The sequence below is a fragment of the Danio rerio genome, chromosome 19 (assembly GCF_049306965.1).
Source record: "Danio rerio strain Tuebingen ecotype United States chromosome 19, GRCz12tu, whole genome shotgun sequence".
Taxonomy (NCBI): domain Eukaryota; kingdom Metazoa; phylum Chordata; class Actinopteri; order Cypriniformes; family Danionidae; genus Danio; species Danio rerio.
Window position 1 is genome coordinate 45,943,719 of NC_133194.1, and position 19,334 is coordinate 45,963,052.

General features: G+C 35.2%; 1 protein-coding gene across 1 annotated transcript in view; it reads left to right on the plus strand.

Moving 5' to 3' along the window:
- The first annotated feature begins 1,297 nt into the window (after positions 1–1,297).
- The window catches only part of pum1 (pumilio RNA-binding family member 1), a 53,104-nt gene continuing 35,067 nt past the window's right edge, over positions 1,298–19,334 (plus strand). The window contains 2 exon segments of the mRNA NM_001277119.2: positions 1,298–1,387; positions 18,350–18,663. Coding sequence (NP_001264048.1) covers positions 18,361–18,663 — 303 coding nt within the window. The 5' untranslated portion in view covers positions 1,298–1,387; positions 18,350–18,360.

Sequence of the window (19,334 nt, forward strand, 5' to 3'; positions counted from 1 at the left end):
TGTCATAAAACAAAAGCATCATTTATTTTCACAGGTCATTGCTGTATTCACTAGCTATATTTGCATTTATACCCTCCATTACGATTATTCCAGATTCACGTTGCGAAATGTGCTTTGAGTATTTAAAAAAAAATTTTTTTTGTTTATTTTGTTGTAGCGTCGATGAATATTTGAAAAAAGCCCACAATTGGGTTAAACAAAAAACATAGAATGTCCATAGAATAAAAAACACATATTTTCCACATCCCATTTCTATATTCTCTTGCTATATATACATTTAAACCTCATTTTGAGCATGCATAAATCTTTATTTTATAATATTATTTATTTTATGTATTTTATTAAATCTTTATATTTATTTATTTATTTAAGTGGTTTATTTTGTTGTTGCAACAATGAATAGCAGCTGTTTGAGAAAAGAAACAGTCTGCATGTGCTATGATTAATTGGGATAAACAAAAAATTATTGGCTCATAAAATAAAAAGCATCACTTTCACATGCCATTCTCTCGCTTTAAATACATTTCTGCCCCCATTCTGAGCATATAAACATCTGCACATTGTAGTTTGAGTATTTATTTATGTGGTTTATTTTGTTGTTTCCACCATTAATAGTTGTTTAAGAAAAGAAACCGCCTGCATGTGCTACAATTGATTGGGTTAAATAAAAAATATTGTCTCATATAATAAAAAGCCTCATTTTCACATCCCATTTCTATATTATCTCGCTATATATGGATTTATACCCCATTCTGAGCATCTATACGTCTTCACGTAGTTGTTTTAATTAATTTATAAATGTATGTAGCGTGTAATTTATATTATTGTTGAGACTATGAACATTTGAAAACGAAAACAGCCTCCATGTGCTAGGATTAATTGGGGTAAACAAAAAATAAACAAAACACAAGTGTCATATAAGAAAAGCAATATTTATTTTCACAGGCAATTACTGTATTTTCTCACCATATACCCTCCATTACGATTATCACATAGATTCACATTGCTAAATGTTGTTTGAGTATTTTTTGTTGTTTATTTTGTTGTAGCGACCATGAATATTTGAAAAAAGCCCACAATTGGGTTAAACAAAAACAACACAATGCCCATAATAAAAACATCCATGTTCCACATCCCATTTCTATATTCTCTCGCTATATACACATGTATATCCCTCAGTAAATCTGCACATTGTTGTTTTGAGTCTCGAGCACAACAAAGGACGACACTCCCCTCTTGGCGCAATGAACCGCACGCGCTCCTTCTCGATCTACCCATGATGCCCCGCGCGCGTCTGCTTGCATCGAGCCGCCATGTTGTTGGTGTGAAAGCCAGAGAGCTGCAGCGACCCGGGGCTGAAATCCGTCACCATCCGCATCCTCCACCTGTAAGTAACCCTCCGTTTGCTAACCGGTTCCACGTTAGGGAACATATCAATCAATTCCGTGATTGTATTTCGGTGTTACAAGAAGTACCGAGTCATTTTTGAGGGTTTATAACAAGGCAACAGCTCCCCCTCCTCTCCCCGGGTCTTCCTCCTACAGTAGAGCTCTTCCTGTCCAGACGGCCCGGGCCTTTTGTTAACGGAAAAGCGGACTTGTAGAATCGCGCGGAGACGGTTCATTGATTCACAGGTATTGCTTTATGTGTTTTAGATTCCTGTTAACATCAAGTTTCAATTGTAAGCTGGTGGTATTTCAACGCACAGGCCGTGTTGTAGCCAGTAAACCGTTTGATCAAAGCCCCTGCCAGACAGTTCCGCCCCTCACCGGTTCCCGTGTCGCGAATGTAACGCTTTACAACGCGCATAAACGCGTGTGTTTCGCGACCGTTTGGTGTCACCGGGTTCATATTCACCGTTAGTGACAGTTTGAGCTCGCCCTCGTCCTCCCGCGGTTTGCTTAACGGGGGCGAAAGGCGCACGTCTTTTGTTACCTGTTTGTGTTATCGTGATGCAAACGCGTGCTTCGGTCTTGGGTAACCAGTCACGGTATGTCTTTGCCCACTTCCGGGTAATGTACATGTAGCCGCCCGAGCTTAGCAGCGCTGTTTCCGGGTGTTTTGTGCTGCTCGGGCCGTGTAATGGCGAACTTGATCGGGCTGTGAAGTGCACGTAATCTAGGAGGACAATGGAGGTGGCTTAAAACTTTTCTGAGCGTCAAATGCAGGTCGATTTGGGCTGCTAGATGGATTATAATTCACTGGTGGTGTGTTTAGAAGTGGCCATCTAGCCTCCTTTGTTCAGGAGTTTCAAGCTACTGAACTGACTAGCAGCAAGGTGAATCAAAACATTGGGGTACAGTTGGATTTATATTCGTATATTCGTTCATTTTAGTGGTCCCTTCAGTGTTTACATGAGCTACTTTGAATATTTGGTCTGAAAATAGCATGCAAGTATGACTTCAAAACAACATTAGCACTATTTTATCATGTGTGAACAATGTTTTACTTTAGCGGTTGCTAATATGGGTTCCCTATTTAGACTTGGCAAATATTGCTTTTCTGAAATTATATTATAAATTATGAATTTATAACAAGCTTTACCTCAATCCAAATAATACAAACTTAGATTTTGGACAACAAAAGCTGGAGTGTTTTGTAGATACAGGGTGTCCATGGGGTCAGTGGCTGAAAATATACATGAAAATTATATACATCTCGAATCTCTACATCTCAGTGGCTGAAAATCCGATGTCAACACACTTTTAGATTCCCACTGTTGCACATTTCTACTGTGCAATTGGCTCTGAGATCAAAATAGAGTTAAACGTCCAGAACTTATTGTTATTGACATTTTATCACGATTTGAAATCATTTATCAGCCCAGCTACTCGTAGGTCTTAAATCATTTTAAACAGGTTTTAATTTTTTATTGTCCATGTAAAGCTACCCAATCAGGCCAACACCTACAGTCACCAACAATACGTCTAATTAAAACTTTGAACAAACCTCTATTTACAAATCTATTTAACAATATGGTTTCTCACCATAACATTAAGTTCTCCATGTATTTATAGACTGTATTTGGTGAGGACACTACCTGGAAAGGTTGTTGTACATTTAGTTTTTATAGTTTTTAAAGCTTGTCAAAGAAAAGTATGTATGGTTTGCTTTTTTTGACACATTATTTAAGTATTATTAAAGTAAAAATTCTTACGGTTTAGCTCTGTATAAATCTGAAATTTCATTCACAGTGGTCTTAAAAAGTCTTAAATTTGACTTGGTGAAACCTGCAGAAACCCTGAGATGAAACAATATTAAAGTCTCATAAAGCAGAGCAAATGTGGCATAAAACGAAAGAATGTTTGTGTGTATGTTTTGTTTTATGTGTGTGTAGTTATTTCATCTTAAATACGCTGTTATTTTTCATAAAAGAAATGACTCATGTTGTTTGTGAAGTTACTGATGTTATGCGTTAAACACTGAACATTACATTTATTGCAGTATTTATGTTGGTTAACGTTAGTTAATGAAAACATTTATTATTAGTTCATGTTAACTTCATGCATTATCAAGCATGAATTTGGATAATAATAATGTACTGTTAAATGTTAAACTATGAGTAACAAAAACTGTACAAGTATTCTTCATAATTAGGTCATGCAAGTAAATACATGAGCTGAAGAAACCTTATTGTAAGCTGTGACCAATTTGTTTACATATGAAGAGTTCTGATGCAAAAACCTCTTAAGTGCCATCTGGATTTTTTCTTCCACAATGAGCATTTTATTCAGTCTCTTCTGTTTAGTTTGATGTTAAAGGCTATGATAATAACCTGTTCTTTGCCATAAAAGTTAAATTAATGAGCCCAGACATAGGAGTATGAAAGAAATGCTATTTTTAAATGATATTTAGAGGATTTTGCATCTAAATGTTTAATATACACACTTCAAACATTCCCAGTTTCACTTGAATTACCAGGTATTGATTTGAGTGAAATGTTGTCTGTTTTTCTAATTTAAAATGCAATATTGTTATTTAAAGTTTTTTGGCTGGTCAGTTTTGTTCTTTTCTGATTACAGTTTACTGGTATTCCACCAAATATAGATTTTGTTGTTTATCTATCTGAAGATAAGAATACATTGGTATTTTTTTTCTACAAAGCTCTGAAAGTATCATTGAAATAAAATATAGTCATTTTGGAGGGGTTTTCAATTGGTCACAATGACAAGCGATTTAGCGTTATTCCACCTAATAATAATTTATTAATTCTTCAGAAGTGTTGTCTAAAAAATTAACATATGTCTAAAACATCGCACCTTTTTATACAATAATCCTCTACAATGTTTAAGCCGTTCTCAGAATAAATATAAATTGTTTTACACAAAGGAAAATGATGCAATGTTTTAAGCCATATCTTCTGAGATATTACTCTGAATTAAGTCAGTTCATGTGGGAAAACATCTGCCAGTGGTCTTGTTTTTGTTTTGAACGATGTTTATTTTTCTTACACCATCAGAAGATTTTTATTTGATGTTTTAAGCATAAATGCTTTTAATTGGGATACATCTAGATCTGTATTATGTTTTTGTACTCTTCTATCTATAGTGATATCTGGCTAGTCTTTTTTGGAATGTTTCATATTTAAGGCTTTGTTGTTTTTTTGCTTCCTATTATTAATCAAAAATGAAGCTTTATATTTTTTTGATATTAACCAATACCAGTTGTTTTATTTATTTAAATGGGAAACCCTTGTTTGTAGCGCAGATAGTTTTACCAGTTATAATAAGAGAAGCTGGTGAAATAGTTGTGTATACATTTTATTTTTAGGTTTCTGTTTTACATTTTGTGCAATATATGAAATTGTAAGGTGTAGTGCAGTGGATGGTTGGGTTATTTTATTTGTTTTGATTGTTTTTTTTTTGGAGAAAATGATGGATTAAGTAGTTCTTCAGAATTTCAGCTGTTTAAGTTGATTTATTGAAAAAAGGAACAGAATAAAATAAGATCATGAACAAAAACATATTCAAACAGTGAACAACCTCGCAGCGTACAGTAGATTTGTTTAACACTTTGAAAAAAGCTGTTTAAAATGAATTCCCCTACTTCTGAAACCAGCTTTTCGCGCTCTACCTGGAATAAGAGTATCAGAGTAGCCTGGCTATTCAGTTCAACAGAGCGAGAGAGAGATAAACATTAATATGAAGGGGAGTTTCAGTTTGATCCTGCACTTGGGGGATTTCTGTAGTTCTTATGGTGGAATTCAACTTTTCCAATAAGTCACCAGCGAGTTAAGTGTGTTTCCTGCTTATGCAGGTGATGCAACGCCTAGATCAGTTGTTCTGCTCAAGGATCCACATTTTACTATAAATGATTAACCCTTTTTAGCTATATATGGTTACTTCATTGAACTTAATGACAACATAATATTTTTTGAAGTCATGAAAGGTAAAAAGGTCCTGTTATAACCTCCTGGTGCACTCCAAGTTTCTTTTCAGTGGGTGTTTTATTGCACACCCCAGAAAGGGTTTTCTTACAGTTTAATGATTTTAAGAGTGCCCTCGTTTAAGAGTCTTTCCATTTTGGTATCATTTGTTGGCTATTATTTTGTGGATTAAATAACAAAATGTTATATATTAGCAACTCTTCTACTTATTGTTTTCTAATATGTTCTGTTTAAATTGATTAATGGCATTAAACATATTTAACTCTGTCAGAAATGACCAATGACATATTTTTGGAGTTGAGGGGCTGTTGCCTTGGAAGTTGGTGACATGTAAGATATTGGATTAAGTCAGTTGAACTTCAGTGATGCATATAAAAAGGATTGTTCACCCAAAAATGAACATTCTGACATTTACTCATCCTCCACTTGTTCCAAACCTGTTTGAGATTCTTTATTCTGTTTAACACGAAGATAACATACTGAAGAATGTTGCAAAAACAGCCATTGACTTGTATTTTTTTATTCTACTGTGGATGGATGTTAATATATATATTTTTATTCACCTATTTTATGCATATTTTATTATTGCATAAAAAATGCTTTATGGAAATGCCAAGATTTGCCATAAATTTAAAAAAAGGTGCATAAACAATGATGGAAACACATTTAGCAAATATCAGTTTATCAGGAAGTGATGATTTTGTCCATTTTTGACTGCTTTTTTCCCAAAATAGATTAAAGATTATTTTAGTTTTGCACATATGTTTAAATCACATCTTTGGATGAAAACATAGCTAAAGTCTTTTTTCCCCCAACACACTTCCCAATGTTTTCTTTTCAAGAACCACCCGAGTATGAGAAAATGGAGAGCAAATTAATATTCTTTGGGTGAACTATCCCTTTATGTCAAGATGTCAACACAATCTAAGTTGTAAATTTAAATTGGCCTAAATTTGTGATGTGATTCATTTGGACTTATATAATTTTGAGGAACATCTGAGCAGTCTAGATTCAGCTTAGCAGTCAGTAGGGTGTAAACAGGTCTTGTGTAAATGAACTCATACAAATTCATTCAAATTATCCACCAATTTCCCAGGATATAAAGTAATTACAGATAGCCATGAGAGAGCGAGTTGCGTGAAGCTGTGTGCTAAGCTTCAGACTTGTTTGACTCATCATGGATATGAACATTCACGCCTTATATTCTGCTTTATAGAGCATGTTTATCATGTAAAAGAGGTGTGGGGTGAGTTGTGTTCTGATGAAGGGAGCCCTCAGGATTACTCTGTCTGTTTGCACAGTTATCTCTAAACACTGTGTTGCTTCACCCTGTCTCCTATCTTGATTTGAAGCTCGAAGCATTACTTCATCCATCTACGTGAACAGGATTACACCTAATGGGGATTGTGCAGGTGTGAATTCTTGCTGCTTTGCAATTACAGTGTTTCATGTTCCAAGGGACAAATTAGAAAGCAGTCTTTAGGATATCTATTAGGGCTGCACAATATATCATTTCAGCATTAATATCGCAATGTGAGCATTCGCAATAGTCACATCGCAGGATCTGCAATGTTGAGTCTGGATCATAATTGATCATTTTGAAAGTGTTTTGAGGCCTGTGACTGTGAGGATTTTAAAAGCATTCAGGTCTAAGAAACCATACTGTTTGTGACTTTAATAATGAATTTTATCAAACTGTTAATACAAAAGACAATGCAGAATTATTTTACATTTAATTCAATTACTGTATACCTGAACAGTGTTAAGACTTTAATAATGTTAAGACGGAAAGCAATGTTTATTTTATTTGTATTTTTTTTTCTGTATTGAATTAGTCTATAATTGCAGATTATTAATTTGCTGATGCACTTTCTTACAGGATCATCCCAATCTAAAATGATAAATTCTTTCCAAGTAGAGATTCAAGTTATCTGTTGAAATTGTATTATATTGCAATATACATTGCAGAATAAAAAAAATTGCAGTGTAATGCCCTATTCACACGGGGTATCGGCATCAACGCTTCCTATTCACTTTAAATGGGTGACGTCAAGCGTTGCCAAACTTAATTTTTGATCCATCAATGCTGCAGAAGTTGGGAATTTCTCAACTTTCAAGAGCCAATGGAGGCCAATCAGATCGCTTTATGCAAATACCCCAGCTCAGATAGTAGCCAATTGCAGACTAATTTCATTGCTGACGCTGCTATGACGATTAGCCCTAACTTCAGACCAAGCGGCAACCTCCCACTCTCCCTCAGGAAGCCGATACGGAAGTAACTAAAACTGCAATTCATGCGAAATTTCGCTAGTCCTGGCCGCTCCTGGCTCCAAAACAGAGCAAATTTCAATTGAGGCCACTGTTAGAATGGCCAACTTTACAGCAGAGAAAAAGGTGTTTACAGCCTGGTACAAAAAATGATTTTGGTTAATACAGGTAATATTACCCTTCATGACAACTGTGAGGGGGTGAATTTTTTTATAACTCATCCGTTTCCTTTATATTCAGTTATATTAAGTTTGCATAATTAAGGGCGTGGCCACTTGAGTGACAGCTAGGTCTCGCTGGTCGCCGTCACGTCACCTCAGCTGAATCCTGCAGATTAGCCACTGAACTCGGCATATTTATCATATTTCTGTGTTGTTTTATGTGGCTTTACACAGTCGACTGTCTTTTGGACTTGTTTCCCACAATTATTAGATGGCATGGCATGCTGAGGGCACTTAATTGTGCTCACAAACCATTCACGTGGCCTCCGTTTCCCATGTGAGTAAAGTTATATACTTATACCGTCTCTATACATGTATTTGTTTTATTTAAGATCATTTATCGTTTATATTTATATTTAGAGCTGTAATGCACTCCAGAATCTGACAGATTGATTAGCTGTTGGCTCTAGATCAGTCATCTGAAGTGTTGTCATACAGTGTTATGCTGGATTTCATCAATAGTCTTACATTTACTAACACAGACTATATCTGAAGTGTTTGGATGTAATTCGCGTTTTCCTCCTGTTGAGAAACGTCATAAGAACAATGTTTAGTGGCTCAATGTATTACAGCAGTGTTTTAAAAGTCTAAACACTTTATTGATATAGAATACAACCAAGCACAAGTGCTCAGAATACAAACGAGTCACAGGTGATAAAGTATTAAGCATTTCTCCCAAAGTAAAGTGTGTCTGAACCAGGTCCAAGCAAAATGCAGCAGGTGTCTGTAGCTCCGCTCCCTCTCCGCCTCTTTGCCCTTGTTTGGTATCCCGCCGTGGGTGTGACGCGTGACCAAAATGACGACGGTTGGCCGCGCCTACATGTGGCTTTTTTTGCGCTCTTCAGAAACCTATGGGTGACGTCACGGATACTACGTCCATATATTTTACAGTCTATGCTTCAGACACACTCTCTGTCAAGTGGTGACGCTAAAGCCCCGTGTGAATTGGGTGTTTTTCTAATATGGCGAAGCAATATATGGTTGATGACCAGCAAAAAGAGCAATAAATGTATGTGCACGCAATAGTCATTGCTTTTATAGGATTGTGCAAAATATGTTGTATCCTACCAAAATACCTTGTGCACAACAGACAAAAATGCGTTTAAACACATCTTGATGGGTTATATGCACTTTAGTGTTGTTTAGCCACTGAAATCTGGTGAAAGATTGATTTGACTATTTTCAGTTCCAGAAGGTCCTTTTACAGCATCGATAATGTAGAATTATATTCAGTTTAACAACAAAACATCAGTAAATAGCGCTATTCTGCCTAGTCTGCTTAACTGAGATAAGTTTTGCATTTACAAACATGGATAAATACTTTAATAAATGTATTGTTCATTGTTTATGTTAGCAAAAACATTAGCTTTAATGGAACACCACTGTAAAGTGTTTCCAATATTTCCCTATTACTTTAGTACAGTGAATTAAACCGTATAAAAATAATGCTTAGGCTGGTAGCAGAAGAAAATAGCTTTGGTTTAGTCAACATTTTATTTAAGGGAGAAAACGTTGAAAGTTTTATTTGGAGGCTACTGTAATAACCTTGCATGGAAAAGGCCCGTTTCAAATCATATGATGTTGGTGTTGACGCAATCACTATAAATCTTCACATTGGGGTTAGATTGCAGTCATTTGTAATTTCATTTGATGTTAAATATCAATGAGTAGTTGTATAACATTAATGCAAGGCAACCATGTGTGTTTGCACTGTAAAACAGGAGCTGAATTGAGGAGTCTAGAATTTGGCACTGAAAATGGTTTTGTATCTTTAAGGTTAACTGGCAGTTTATCTGGGTAGTTTCTAAAAGATTCAATCATTCTTTCAAGCGGGATGACTGGTCAGACCCGTCTTAGTCATAGTTAGCTTTGGCAACTTGATACCCTTTGTCCCGGCATATGATCTTCAATTCAGTCAGTTCACCAGTTTCCAAAACTAGTTCTAATGAGACTAACAACAAATCTGTGGCCCTTTCAAACAGTTGTCAGGGTTGCATGACACAGTGCCTTTTAAAATGTTACTGGTTGGTTCTTAAACTATTTTATAAGCCTTAAATATAACATTGGGCTGCATTAGTGTGCTTTCACCAATATTGCAGTTGCTTTAATATTTGTGTATTAAATATATCGCATAGTCTGAATATCTGAACTCTGGAAGTGCTTTCGCCGCTGCAAAATGACACCGTTCTATTAAACAGCTAAACTGTTTTTGTTTTTATAAACTCTTCAGTACAAAATGTAATATGTTTTAAACCCCTGTATATGTAGAGCTTGTTTTAAAAGATACATATAGATTCTTAAATCCCAAGATCAATCTTTAAGTCTCTGCTGTTTCAGTTGATGCATGAATAAAAAAAAAACTGCTCTTACTTTAAAAAAAATTTTTTGGACTGTCCCACATTTAATGAATGATTTTTTTTTTATGAATTAAACTAAATTATTCAGCAATATTCAGAAAGTTTTACCAGAAAAATAATGATCATATATTAACATAAAAATCTGATCTAATATATCTTGTTTGTTTCTTTGAGGTTTTTAATTAGCATTTTTAATTAATTGTTTATTTTACTTGAAAATATACTTTCTCTTTTATGCTGACATGGCATTAAATAAATGTATATATTAGGGGTGTAATGGATCACGGTTGATCATTGATTTGTACAGATCACAACCCACAGTTCGGGAACACACGTGACCAGTGAATTAATAAAAAAATGATTCAACTGTTGTAGAGAGTTCGCCTCTTATTTCATTCAAATCACATGTATAAAAGCAAGTAAGCTTTCCTGTAAAATATAATGATGGAAGAAGTTGTGGTTGGTAATTTGAGATGTGGTGGGTTTCTTAGGTTATTAAAAGGGTTTTCTGTCACTACTTGTTTGGCCTGCATTAATGCATTTAGTGTAAGCTGCACGATTAATCATTAAAAGATCGGGATCTCAACACCCACGCAACACAAATTAAAAATGATGGTGATTTAGATGTTTGTTAATTCTTCGAATCGCTGCATTCAAATCTGTTTGAAAAAGTCAAATTAAAAAAGAGATTTAAGTATTTAGTTTACAAACAGTCAAAAACACAGAAGTACTGGGATAGCAGTTTATAGTTTAGATAAAATCACTGTTTGTTTATGGTAAAGATTAAAATCATTGTCATATACATTTAACTTGACACTCAAAAATTAAAGTTGTAGGCAGCAATTACATTATTTAACCAATAGGTGGTAAAAGCAAGCCTTCAGTTATGCCACTGAATAATAAAAAAAATGACACCTCCAGCAATGAAACATGAAGTTTTATGAGTGAATAACTGAATCACTTATTGAAAATGAGATTAAAAATAAATATCGGTTGCACAAATTGTTAGGTGTCTACATTTAGCGTTATCAGCAGCAGTAGTAGTAACTGATTTTTTCACAGTTCTGAACATTTTACTATTGAGTTTTAATTCAGCTTATTATTTCTTCATTTTATTTTTAATAAAAGTACAGGTTTTCAGTTCTGTTTGTTAAAACCAGAAGTGTCTTGCAGTACTGTTTTAGTTATAAATGGAAATTACATTTATCTCCTTCCTTTTTGGGTGAAAACTATTAGTTTGCAGTTTTAATTGATTGTTTGTTTGACATGAAAATAGGGTTTGCTGCTGACATGGCATTAGATAAATATATACATGTTATGTGGGAAGTGGGAACGAAACTTAATATAATTTAGTACATTTAAATAACAACTATACATTTAATCTTAGAAAACAACCCCAAAAAGGCTCTCCTATATTTTCAAAGCAATCTATGTGACACACTTTACCCAGCGCTGACAGCACCTCTGGCACCGTTTTTAGGGTGAGATTACACCAATCTCAGGATTTTGCTGTTGGGATTAATTTGCTGCTTGTGGTGGCCTGCGTCTGCACATCTCTACAAACCTCAGTGTGGTTTTAGAAGTAAAAGAGACAACAAAACTCATGTGACCTCTTTTTCAGGGTTATCAAAAGTGTGTTGCAAAAACGAGACAGGATCTTGTTAGTCTTTTAAGCTATTTGTAGCACTATTGCTGAATGTGACGGTTTATATTTTGCACTATAGTTGGTTTCATCAGAAAACGATCATCTTTCATTGTCTTGTTTCATGCAGGTAAACAAACAGCTAAAATAAATCAGAAAACAAACAAGGGCAGTAGTTTCATTAAGCTGTGTTTTCTATATTTGGGTGCTGTATGTTTTACATTTTTAATTGTAAGTTCATTGAAACCATAACGGTAGTGTCTCTATGTGGTCTGAAATTGAAAGGTGCTGCTTATTGTGTTTTTAATTTTCTGACGTATTGGCATGTAAAGGGGAACGGCAAAACTAATTTCCTTGTAAGCAGAGATGAGGAGAAAACTAATGAAACTGTGCCACAAGGGGGACATTTTTTTCCCCTTTTCCTTGTTATTGCACATCTTTTGGCTCGAGTTGTTGCGGTAGGAATTTTTTTGCAAATAACCCTCAGTCATCCACAAGAGACCTCTGTAGTTTACCTTCTCAGAATTGAAAGTAGAGATTGAAATGATATATTTCACCTGTAGTTTTGTTGTTGATGTTTGTGTTTTAACTTTAGAAAAACTATTTTGGATGCTATTCTACAAAGGAAATCGTTACAATTATGTGGATGAATTTGGGCTGCTTAAAATATCGTTTCAGCATCAATATCACAATGTGAGAATTAGTCACATTACAGGATCTGCAATATCAAGTTGTGATTGTAATTACCCAGAAACCACAGTTTAGAGCACATGAGTTGATTGCAAAGTTTAACCCTAGTATAATTGTGTGAAAGATGTTTGTTATATTTTTAATGTGTTTTTAAGGCATGTGACCTAAGTTTTCAAGTGAATTTAAACCATTTGAGCACAAGAAAATATAAAGTTTGTCCCTTTAACAAAGAATTAGTGTTTATTTATACAATGAAGACTCCATGCAGTGTTTTATTATTTATTGATTGATTTTCTATATTTTAATGCTCTTCAAACTTCACAAATTGCTGTTCATGTAATTTTTAGCATTGTTCTGTTGTTTTCATCCATGCATTCATTTATTTTATACATCTTTGGATAATTTCCAAAGTCAATTTCCAAATCAAAGTAAAGTTATGAGTTCTTTCCAAATAATTACTAAAGTTATCTTGTGAAATTATAGTTATCGCAGAAACAAAATATTGCAATGACAGTTTTTTTTCCCCAAAGTTATTTAGATTATTTAACTAGATCAATTTAGACTTGTCATGTGACTTACTACTACATTTTGGACAATTGGATTCAGTTTATATATATATATATATATATATATATATATATATATATATATATATATATATATATATATATATATATATATATATATATATATATATATTATTTTTGGGGGATTTGATCTAAACTGTAATTAATTTTTTTTAAAAATAAATAAATAAAGTATTTAACAGTCACAATTAAAGTTGTAAAAATATTTAGGATTTTTAGGATTTCTATTGAATTTGTTGTTAATTTTAAAATTTAAATGCCTGTAACATTTATGTAAAGACCACTTCATACAAACATGCATTAAATAAGTAATCATTAACAGATTCTTTTTAATTATAGTGCATGTGTAATACGCTGCAAATTAAATTCCCATTTCTAGCCAGTTTTCTCACCAACTAACAAGATATAAAATTGCAGGGCTTTCCAGAGGTAAATGTAAAATGACAATAGCTACTTTCCATCCACCTATGATTCTTATGCAAGTGACGTCATCACAATCGACACCTTCACCTGTCACTTGAAATCAACACAAATAAACCAAAAGTACGTTTCCAGTTCGTTTGCATTTACAGTGACTACGTTGACGTTGTATTAATTGCAAGTAGCCTACTTGCGTTGTACAACATGACATGCACACCCCCTCCCCCTTAAAAAGCAGTTAGTATATTCATCATTTGATTAAATGCTTTGATGTAAATTTACCAAAGCAGGCTGCTATTAACATTCATACCAGCAAAGCTTATTATTTATTAATATCATCTATGAGGTCTAAATGTACATGCAAGGTATTCTTCCACAGTTGAAAAAAACACCAGGCCAATTAGAATTAGTTTTTATTTTGAACATTTCAAGGAGTTGTACAACTAACAGATACACATTATGGACTTACAGCAATGATTCTTGAACGACTTGGAAAACTATTCTTTATAAGTATTCTTGATAAGTTAGCACGTCTGCGCAGGAGTGCATCCATATGAAATCACAGTTGCAGTGCAGCTTCAACGGTCCCTACATGATCCCAGACCAGTTTTATAGGTCCTCCAAACATAATGTCGAGATAGACTCGATAAGGGGCCTCAGGGACACCCTTAAGTTAAATTACCAAAGGACTTTCATGCAAGCCGTTGTAAATGACGACACTTGCAGAGAAAACGCAGTTGCCTGGGCGTGCAAATCTGCAGCCAGACCCTATTGGATGGAAATGTCAAGATGTGCTTAATTTATGAAAATGAGCATAAAAAACATGCTCATGACTGAGTAGGATAAACTTTTTTTATTCGATAAAAGATGCGCATAAACTGATGGAAACACTTTTAACGAAAAATTTTTAGCGTGCACATTAAAAAAGGCATGAGATTTTGTTATAAGAGATCATGTGATGATTAAAACATGCATGAATGGACAAACCAGCAGGCTGAGCACATTGTAAAACATCTGAAATGTTGTCTTTATCATTCTTAAACGCCTGAACCATTTCAGTATTAGTGTTATTATATTATTATAATGGCCTCCAGAACTGTCAAGAGCGTTAGTTTTGTGCATAAAATTAATTTGCATCTTGGGATAAAAGAGCTAATGTTTACAAGCTGTTTTATTGACTTTTACATGTGTCTGAATTCCTGACTGATTGATGTATTGATTGCATCAACATGGAACATTTCAGTAAGCTGTTCTTTGTTTTTCAACATTATGTTCTGATGTTCATTTAAGTTTATTTAGAGCAATGAATGAGTAAAGAAAAGGATGATTCACCAAAATTTAAAAGTTGAGACTATAACTAAGCTTACTATGATCATTTGATAGCACGCATAACACATGCATTGAAGTTTAGTTCATGCATCAACAGAAAACAGCTCTGACTAAAACCTTGAGATCTAGTAAACCAAATGAGTTATTTACAAAATACTACACGCAAACAAATAAATGGACCATTTTACAACCTTTGCGTGTATGAATTACAAGAAAAATACTAACACAATTATCAACACTATGGTATATAGGTTATAATTAGTCCTATTCTTCATGTGCTGTAGTGGAAATTCCTCCATTGTTTCGACTCTTGACTTTCCCAGAATGTCAATGTGACTCTGCGACAATCATATTATTTGTGCATTTGAAGGATGAAATGACTAATTTTGGCAGTCCTGCTCTGCTTGATTAACTAGAACAACCACCTCTGCTGTCCCATCTGAGCCTCAACGTGTGTGTGTGTGTGTGTGTGTGTGTGTGTGTGTGTGTGTGTGTGTGTGTGTGTGTGTGTGTGTGTGTGTGTGTGTGTGTGTGTGTGTGTGTGTGTGTGTGTGTGTGTGTGTGTGTGTGTGTGTGTGTGTGTGTGTGTGTGTGTGTGTGAGAGAGAGAGAGAGAGTGATGTAGTAATGAACACTCGCAGTCCAGCACTGATTGATTGAATTGACCTCATTCTGGCCCAGACCGTGCACGTCTTCTCTGCTGTCGCCCTATATTTTTACGGGTCAGGGATTTCATTTAATGTTTGTCTCGGTTGAATCTGTCCAATTGATGATGATGATGATGTCAGATTTACAGCTTATTTGCTATTTTACTCTATCCACATTTTTATTATACCCCCTGATGCTTTACTTGATTTATGGGTGTAAACAAACTAATAGTAAAGCTAACTGATACAAGAAAGCTGTCATTATTCTCTTTGTGGATTCGTTTATTTGTTATTAAATGGCAATTTTTAAAAATGAACAATTTCTGTAGACAACAAACTTTAAAAACGCGTCTTTCAGCAAATATTATATATTGATTATTACTATACTGTAGGGGAGGGGTGTCTAAACAGGGGAGGGGTGTCCTGTTAAGTTTAGTTCCAAGCAACCCCCATCAGACACACCTGGAAAGCTAATCAAGCTCTTACTAGGCTTTCTGGAAACATCCCTTCAGGTTGGAGCTGAAATCTGCTGGACACCAGCCCTCCAGGACCGAGTTAGGACACCCCTGCTGTAGGGTGCGGTCACTATAGTTTGAGCGTTACAAAAACAAATGAAACTAATAGTGATTTGTTGATCAATTGATAGTTCAATTAAATATTAAATAGCAAATATTTAGTTGTTGCAGAGTTTTGGGTTTACTGTATTATTATTCATACCTTACAGATGTTGATCTACTTTAAGTTTGCTTTGATTGTTCGGTATTTACGTTTTACCATTGCACAACTAGGTTTGTGCCGATAGACGATGCCATCGCCCATCACCGATGGCCGACAAACTTCACGATGCTGAGCCGACATCGCGATCCATCACCCGCCCCACATTTAGATTGGTATAACTTATTATTTGCATGTCATCTTAACAATACTATCGGTCTTTTCATAAGCTGTTAAATGTTACATATAGCTGCCGCTTGCACGGCTGACAGCATCGTGAGGATTAAATGAAGGATTATACAGTAACATTACCTCTCGCGCTTAAAATGTGTAGATTCTGTGGCAAACGCTGTTACCTGCAAACCCTGTCCCACAGACTTTACAGTGAATGGCTTTAGTCATTTTCATAGCAGACTTGAATCCACTGGAAGTATTTTATCCACTCTTGAAAAAGTGTAAATGCTGGATTAACATTCAGCACATGATGATCACTAAGCAGATGTGCCATTATTAGTAACTTTAGGTAAACCTTTCAGTGTTGTTTTCATTCTTTCATCTTCAGCGTTTCACATTTTCGCGGTTGTAGCTCCTGTCATCTGAAGGCAGAATGCATTGACTGAGTGATTGACAGCTGATATTTACCAATCATTCGTGTTCAGTTCTAGTGCAGTGAGCCAATAAGAAGAGCACAAAGGCGGGGCAAGCATTGTGGGCTTTTTTTACTTCAGAAAGTTCTAATAACAACTCTTTTAATCTGTTCCTGAGTGCTGCGTTTGGTGTTTTTAGGTACAAAGATGCATTCTGCATAAATGTCTCCTAAATCAGTGCATGCGGTGAGAATTTTGGCAGTAAAAACTATGAAAATGTATGCACTACAGTGATCTCGAACCGAACTCTCGTCTCCTCCACCAGCTGTGGGAAAAGCCATTAGATCAACACAGATCACTGCCCTATTCATGTCCCAGTCCCGCGGAAAAAGTGATTGACAGGTGGTTATTTGTTTGTAACTTTAATTATTTATGGTTTGGTTATGGGTAAAGCAAAGACCATGTGGGTCAGGTAGTGAAAATGGTTGGCTACAGTTAATTAATTCGTTATAAATTAATTGATATTTAACAACCACCTCCACCCCCTGCCTACGATGACGATGGCATCGTCCATCGCAATGTTTCACATTAGACATCATACGATGCCAAATTGGTCAACATCGCCCAGCCCTATTGCACACACTTTGTAATAATTTATTGATCAAGTTTTAGAGTGTCTTTAGCACTTGTTTATTTTATCATTAAGAGATCAGATATTTTGTTTATTTTTGTTTTTGACTATTAAAACGTTCTGCCATAGTAATGTTAGCAAGTTAAAATAAGGTGGTTAAAAAATCCTAATTTCTAAATGGATTTTTTTTAAAAATTCAATAATTATTAATATCGAATGATATGAAACATATCGTGATAATTTTTTGTAATATCGCCCAGCCCTATGTTGACTTGCACTTGTGTATAAATTATGATTGTATTAGAAAAACCAAGGAAACTCCATTATTACAGCAGTTCTGTAAACGCCACCTGCTGGAAGAAACTGAATTTGCATTTGTATTCAGCCTGTCTACATTTTTGTATGAGTGTTTTTGTTGTTGTTGTTGTTGTTGTTGTTTGTTGGCAGCATAATTTATTAAAGCTCAGATCATTATATTTTTACTTAACATTTTTAAATAATACTAATTCAACCCACAACCTACCCACCCCAATTATGTAGTCAGTGTATAAATTGTTTGTTTGAATGCAGGAGGCACTGCGGTTGCCTCAATTTTAAACCACTGCAGATAGTTGTGCACACCTCATTTCTGTACTCATTTGACATTCATCTTGTTTCTAGCTAAAACATCTTTATTCAAATCAGCCAGTTTACTTGGTACAAAATTAAAGAATCAACTTTAATCAGCCATGAAAAATCTAGATCAGTATTTCATCATTTGTATTTGTGATCTTTCCCATTGGACGCACAGGTGTAGGAACCAAATGCGCTGTAAGCTCAATCCCAGATGTCTCAAGGGTTAATGGTGTTTTGTTTTGTTCTTGTGTTGCAGTCTCTGGTGGAATGAGCGTAGCGTGTGTGTTGAAGAGGAAAGCTGTGCTCTGGCAGGATTCGTTCAGCCCCCACCTGAGACTGCCTCCCCCTGACAGGCCATTACCCAGCATGCCTGTGGTGCTGAGTGCTGCGGGCCACACCCCTCAACCCGGCCCTTCTCCTCAGGCCCCTGCCCCGACACAGGGAGCCGGACGATCGCAAGATGACGCAATGGTGGATTATTTCTTTCAGCGGCAGCACGGGGACCAGCCCGGATACAACAACTGCAAACACCGCTGGCCGACCGGCGACAATATTCATGCAGACAACCAGGTAAAAATACCTTTTTACATAATCCCTGTAGCATTAACATTTTATAATAATTAAGGATGCATCCGTAATTAGTCACAAGACGCACTTGGTTGAAAATTAAGAATAGGTCAGTTTTGGTTTATTTTTCTACAGGTAATTTTTTTTGTATTAAATTCTTTAATTATAAAACTTTTGTTAGCTGTTTGGACAGAACGGAGTTCAGTTTGCAATTTACTGATGTTAGAATAGGTCCCAAATCCCAGTAACTTTGAGGCCCACTGCAATGTGACGTAAGAGTGTAGTTTTCTTTGCCCACCGAATTGATGGACAGGCACAATGTTTCTATAATAACATGTATACACACGTCCACAAAACATTTTATTTCAAAGAAACTGTGATTATTTGTTCCAACTCTGCGTTTTTATAAGTTTAAAACGTTTTTAAAACAGAGCATACTTGTATAAAGACAGTAAAATCACTGTAATTCTTAACTGTTACAATCACCATGACCGCATGGTGTCAATGAACAGTGTGTGTGTGTACGTACTGCAAACATTTGTGAGACTCATCATTTCAGAAAGGCTTGAATAAACTCCACCACAAATACATTGAATAAACTTGGTATTTTTGACTGAGCTGTATTTCAGCTTCATATGCGTCTGTCTCTATCACTGACTGCTGTTTATCTGATG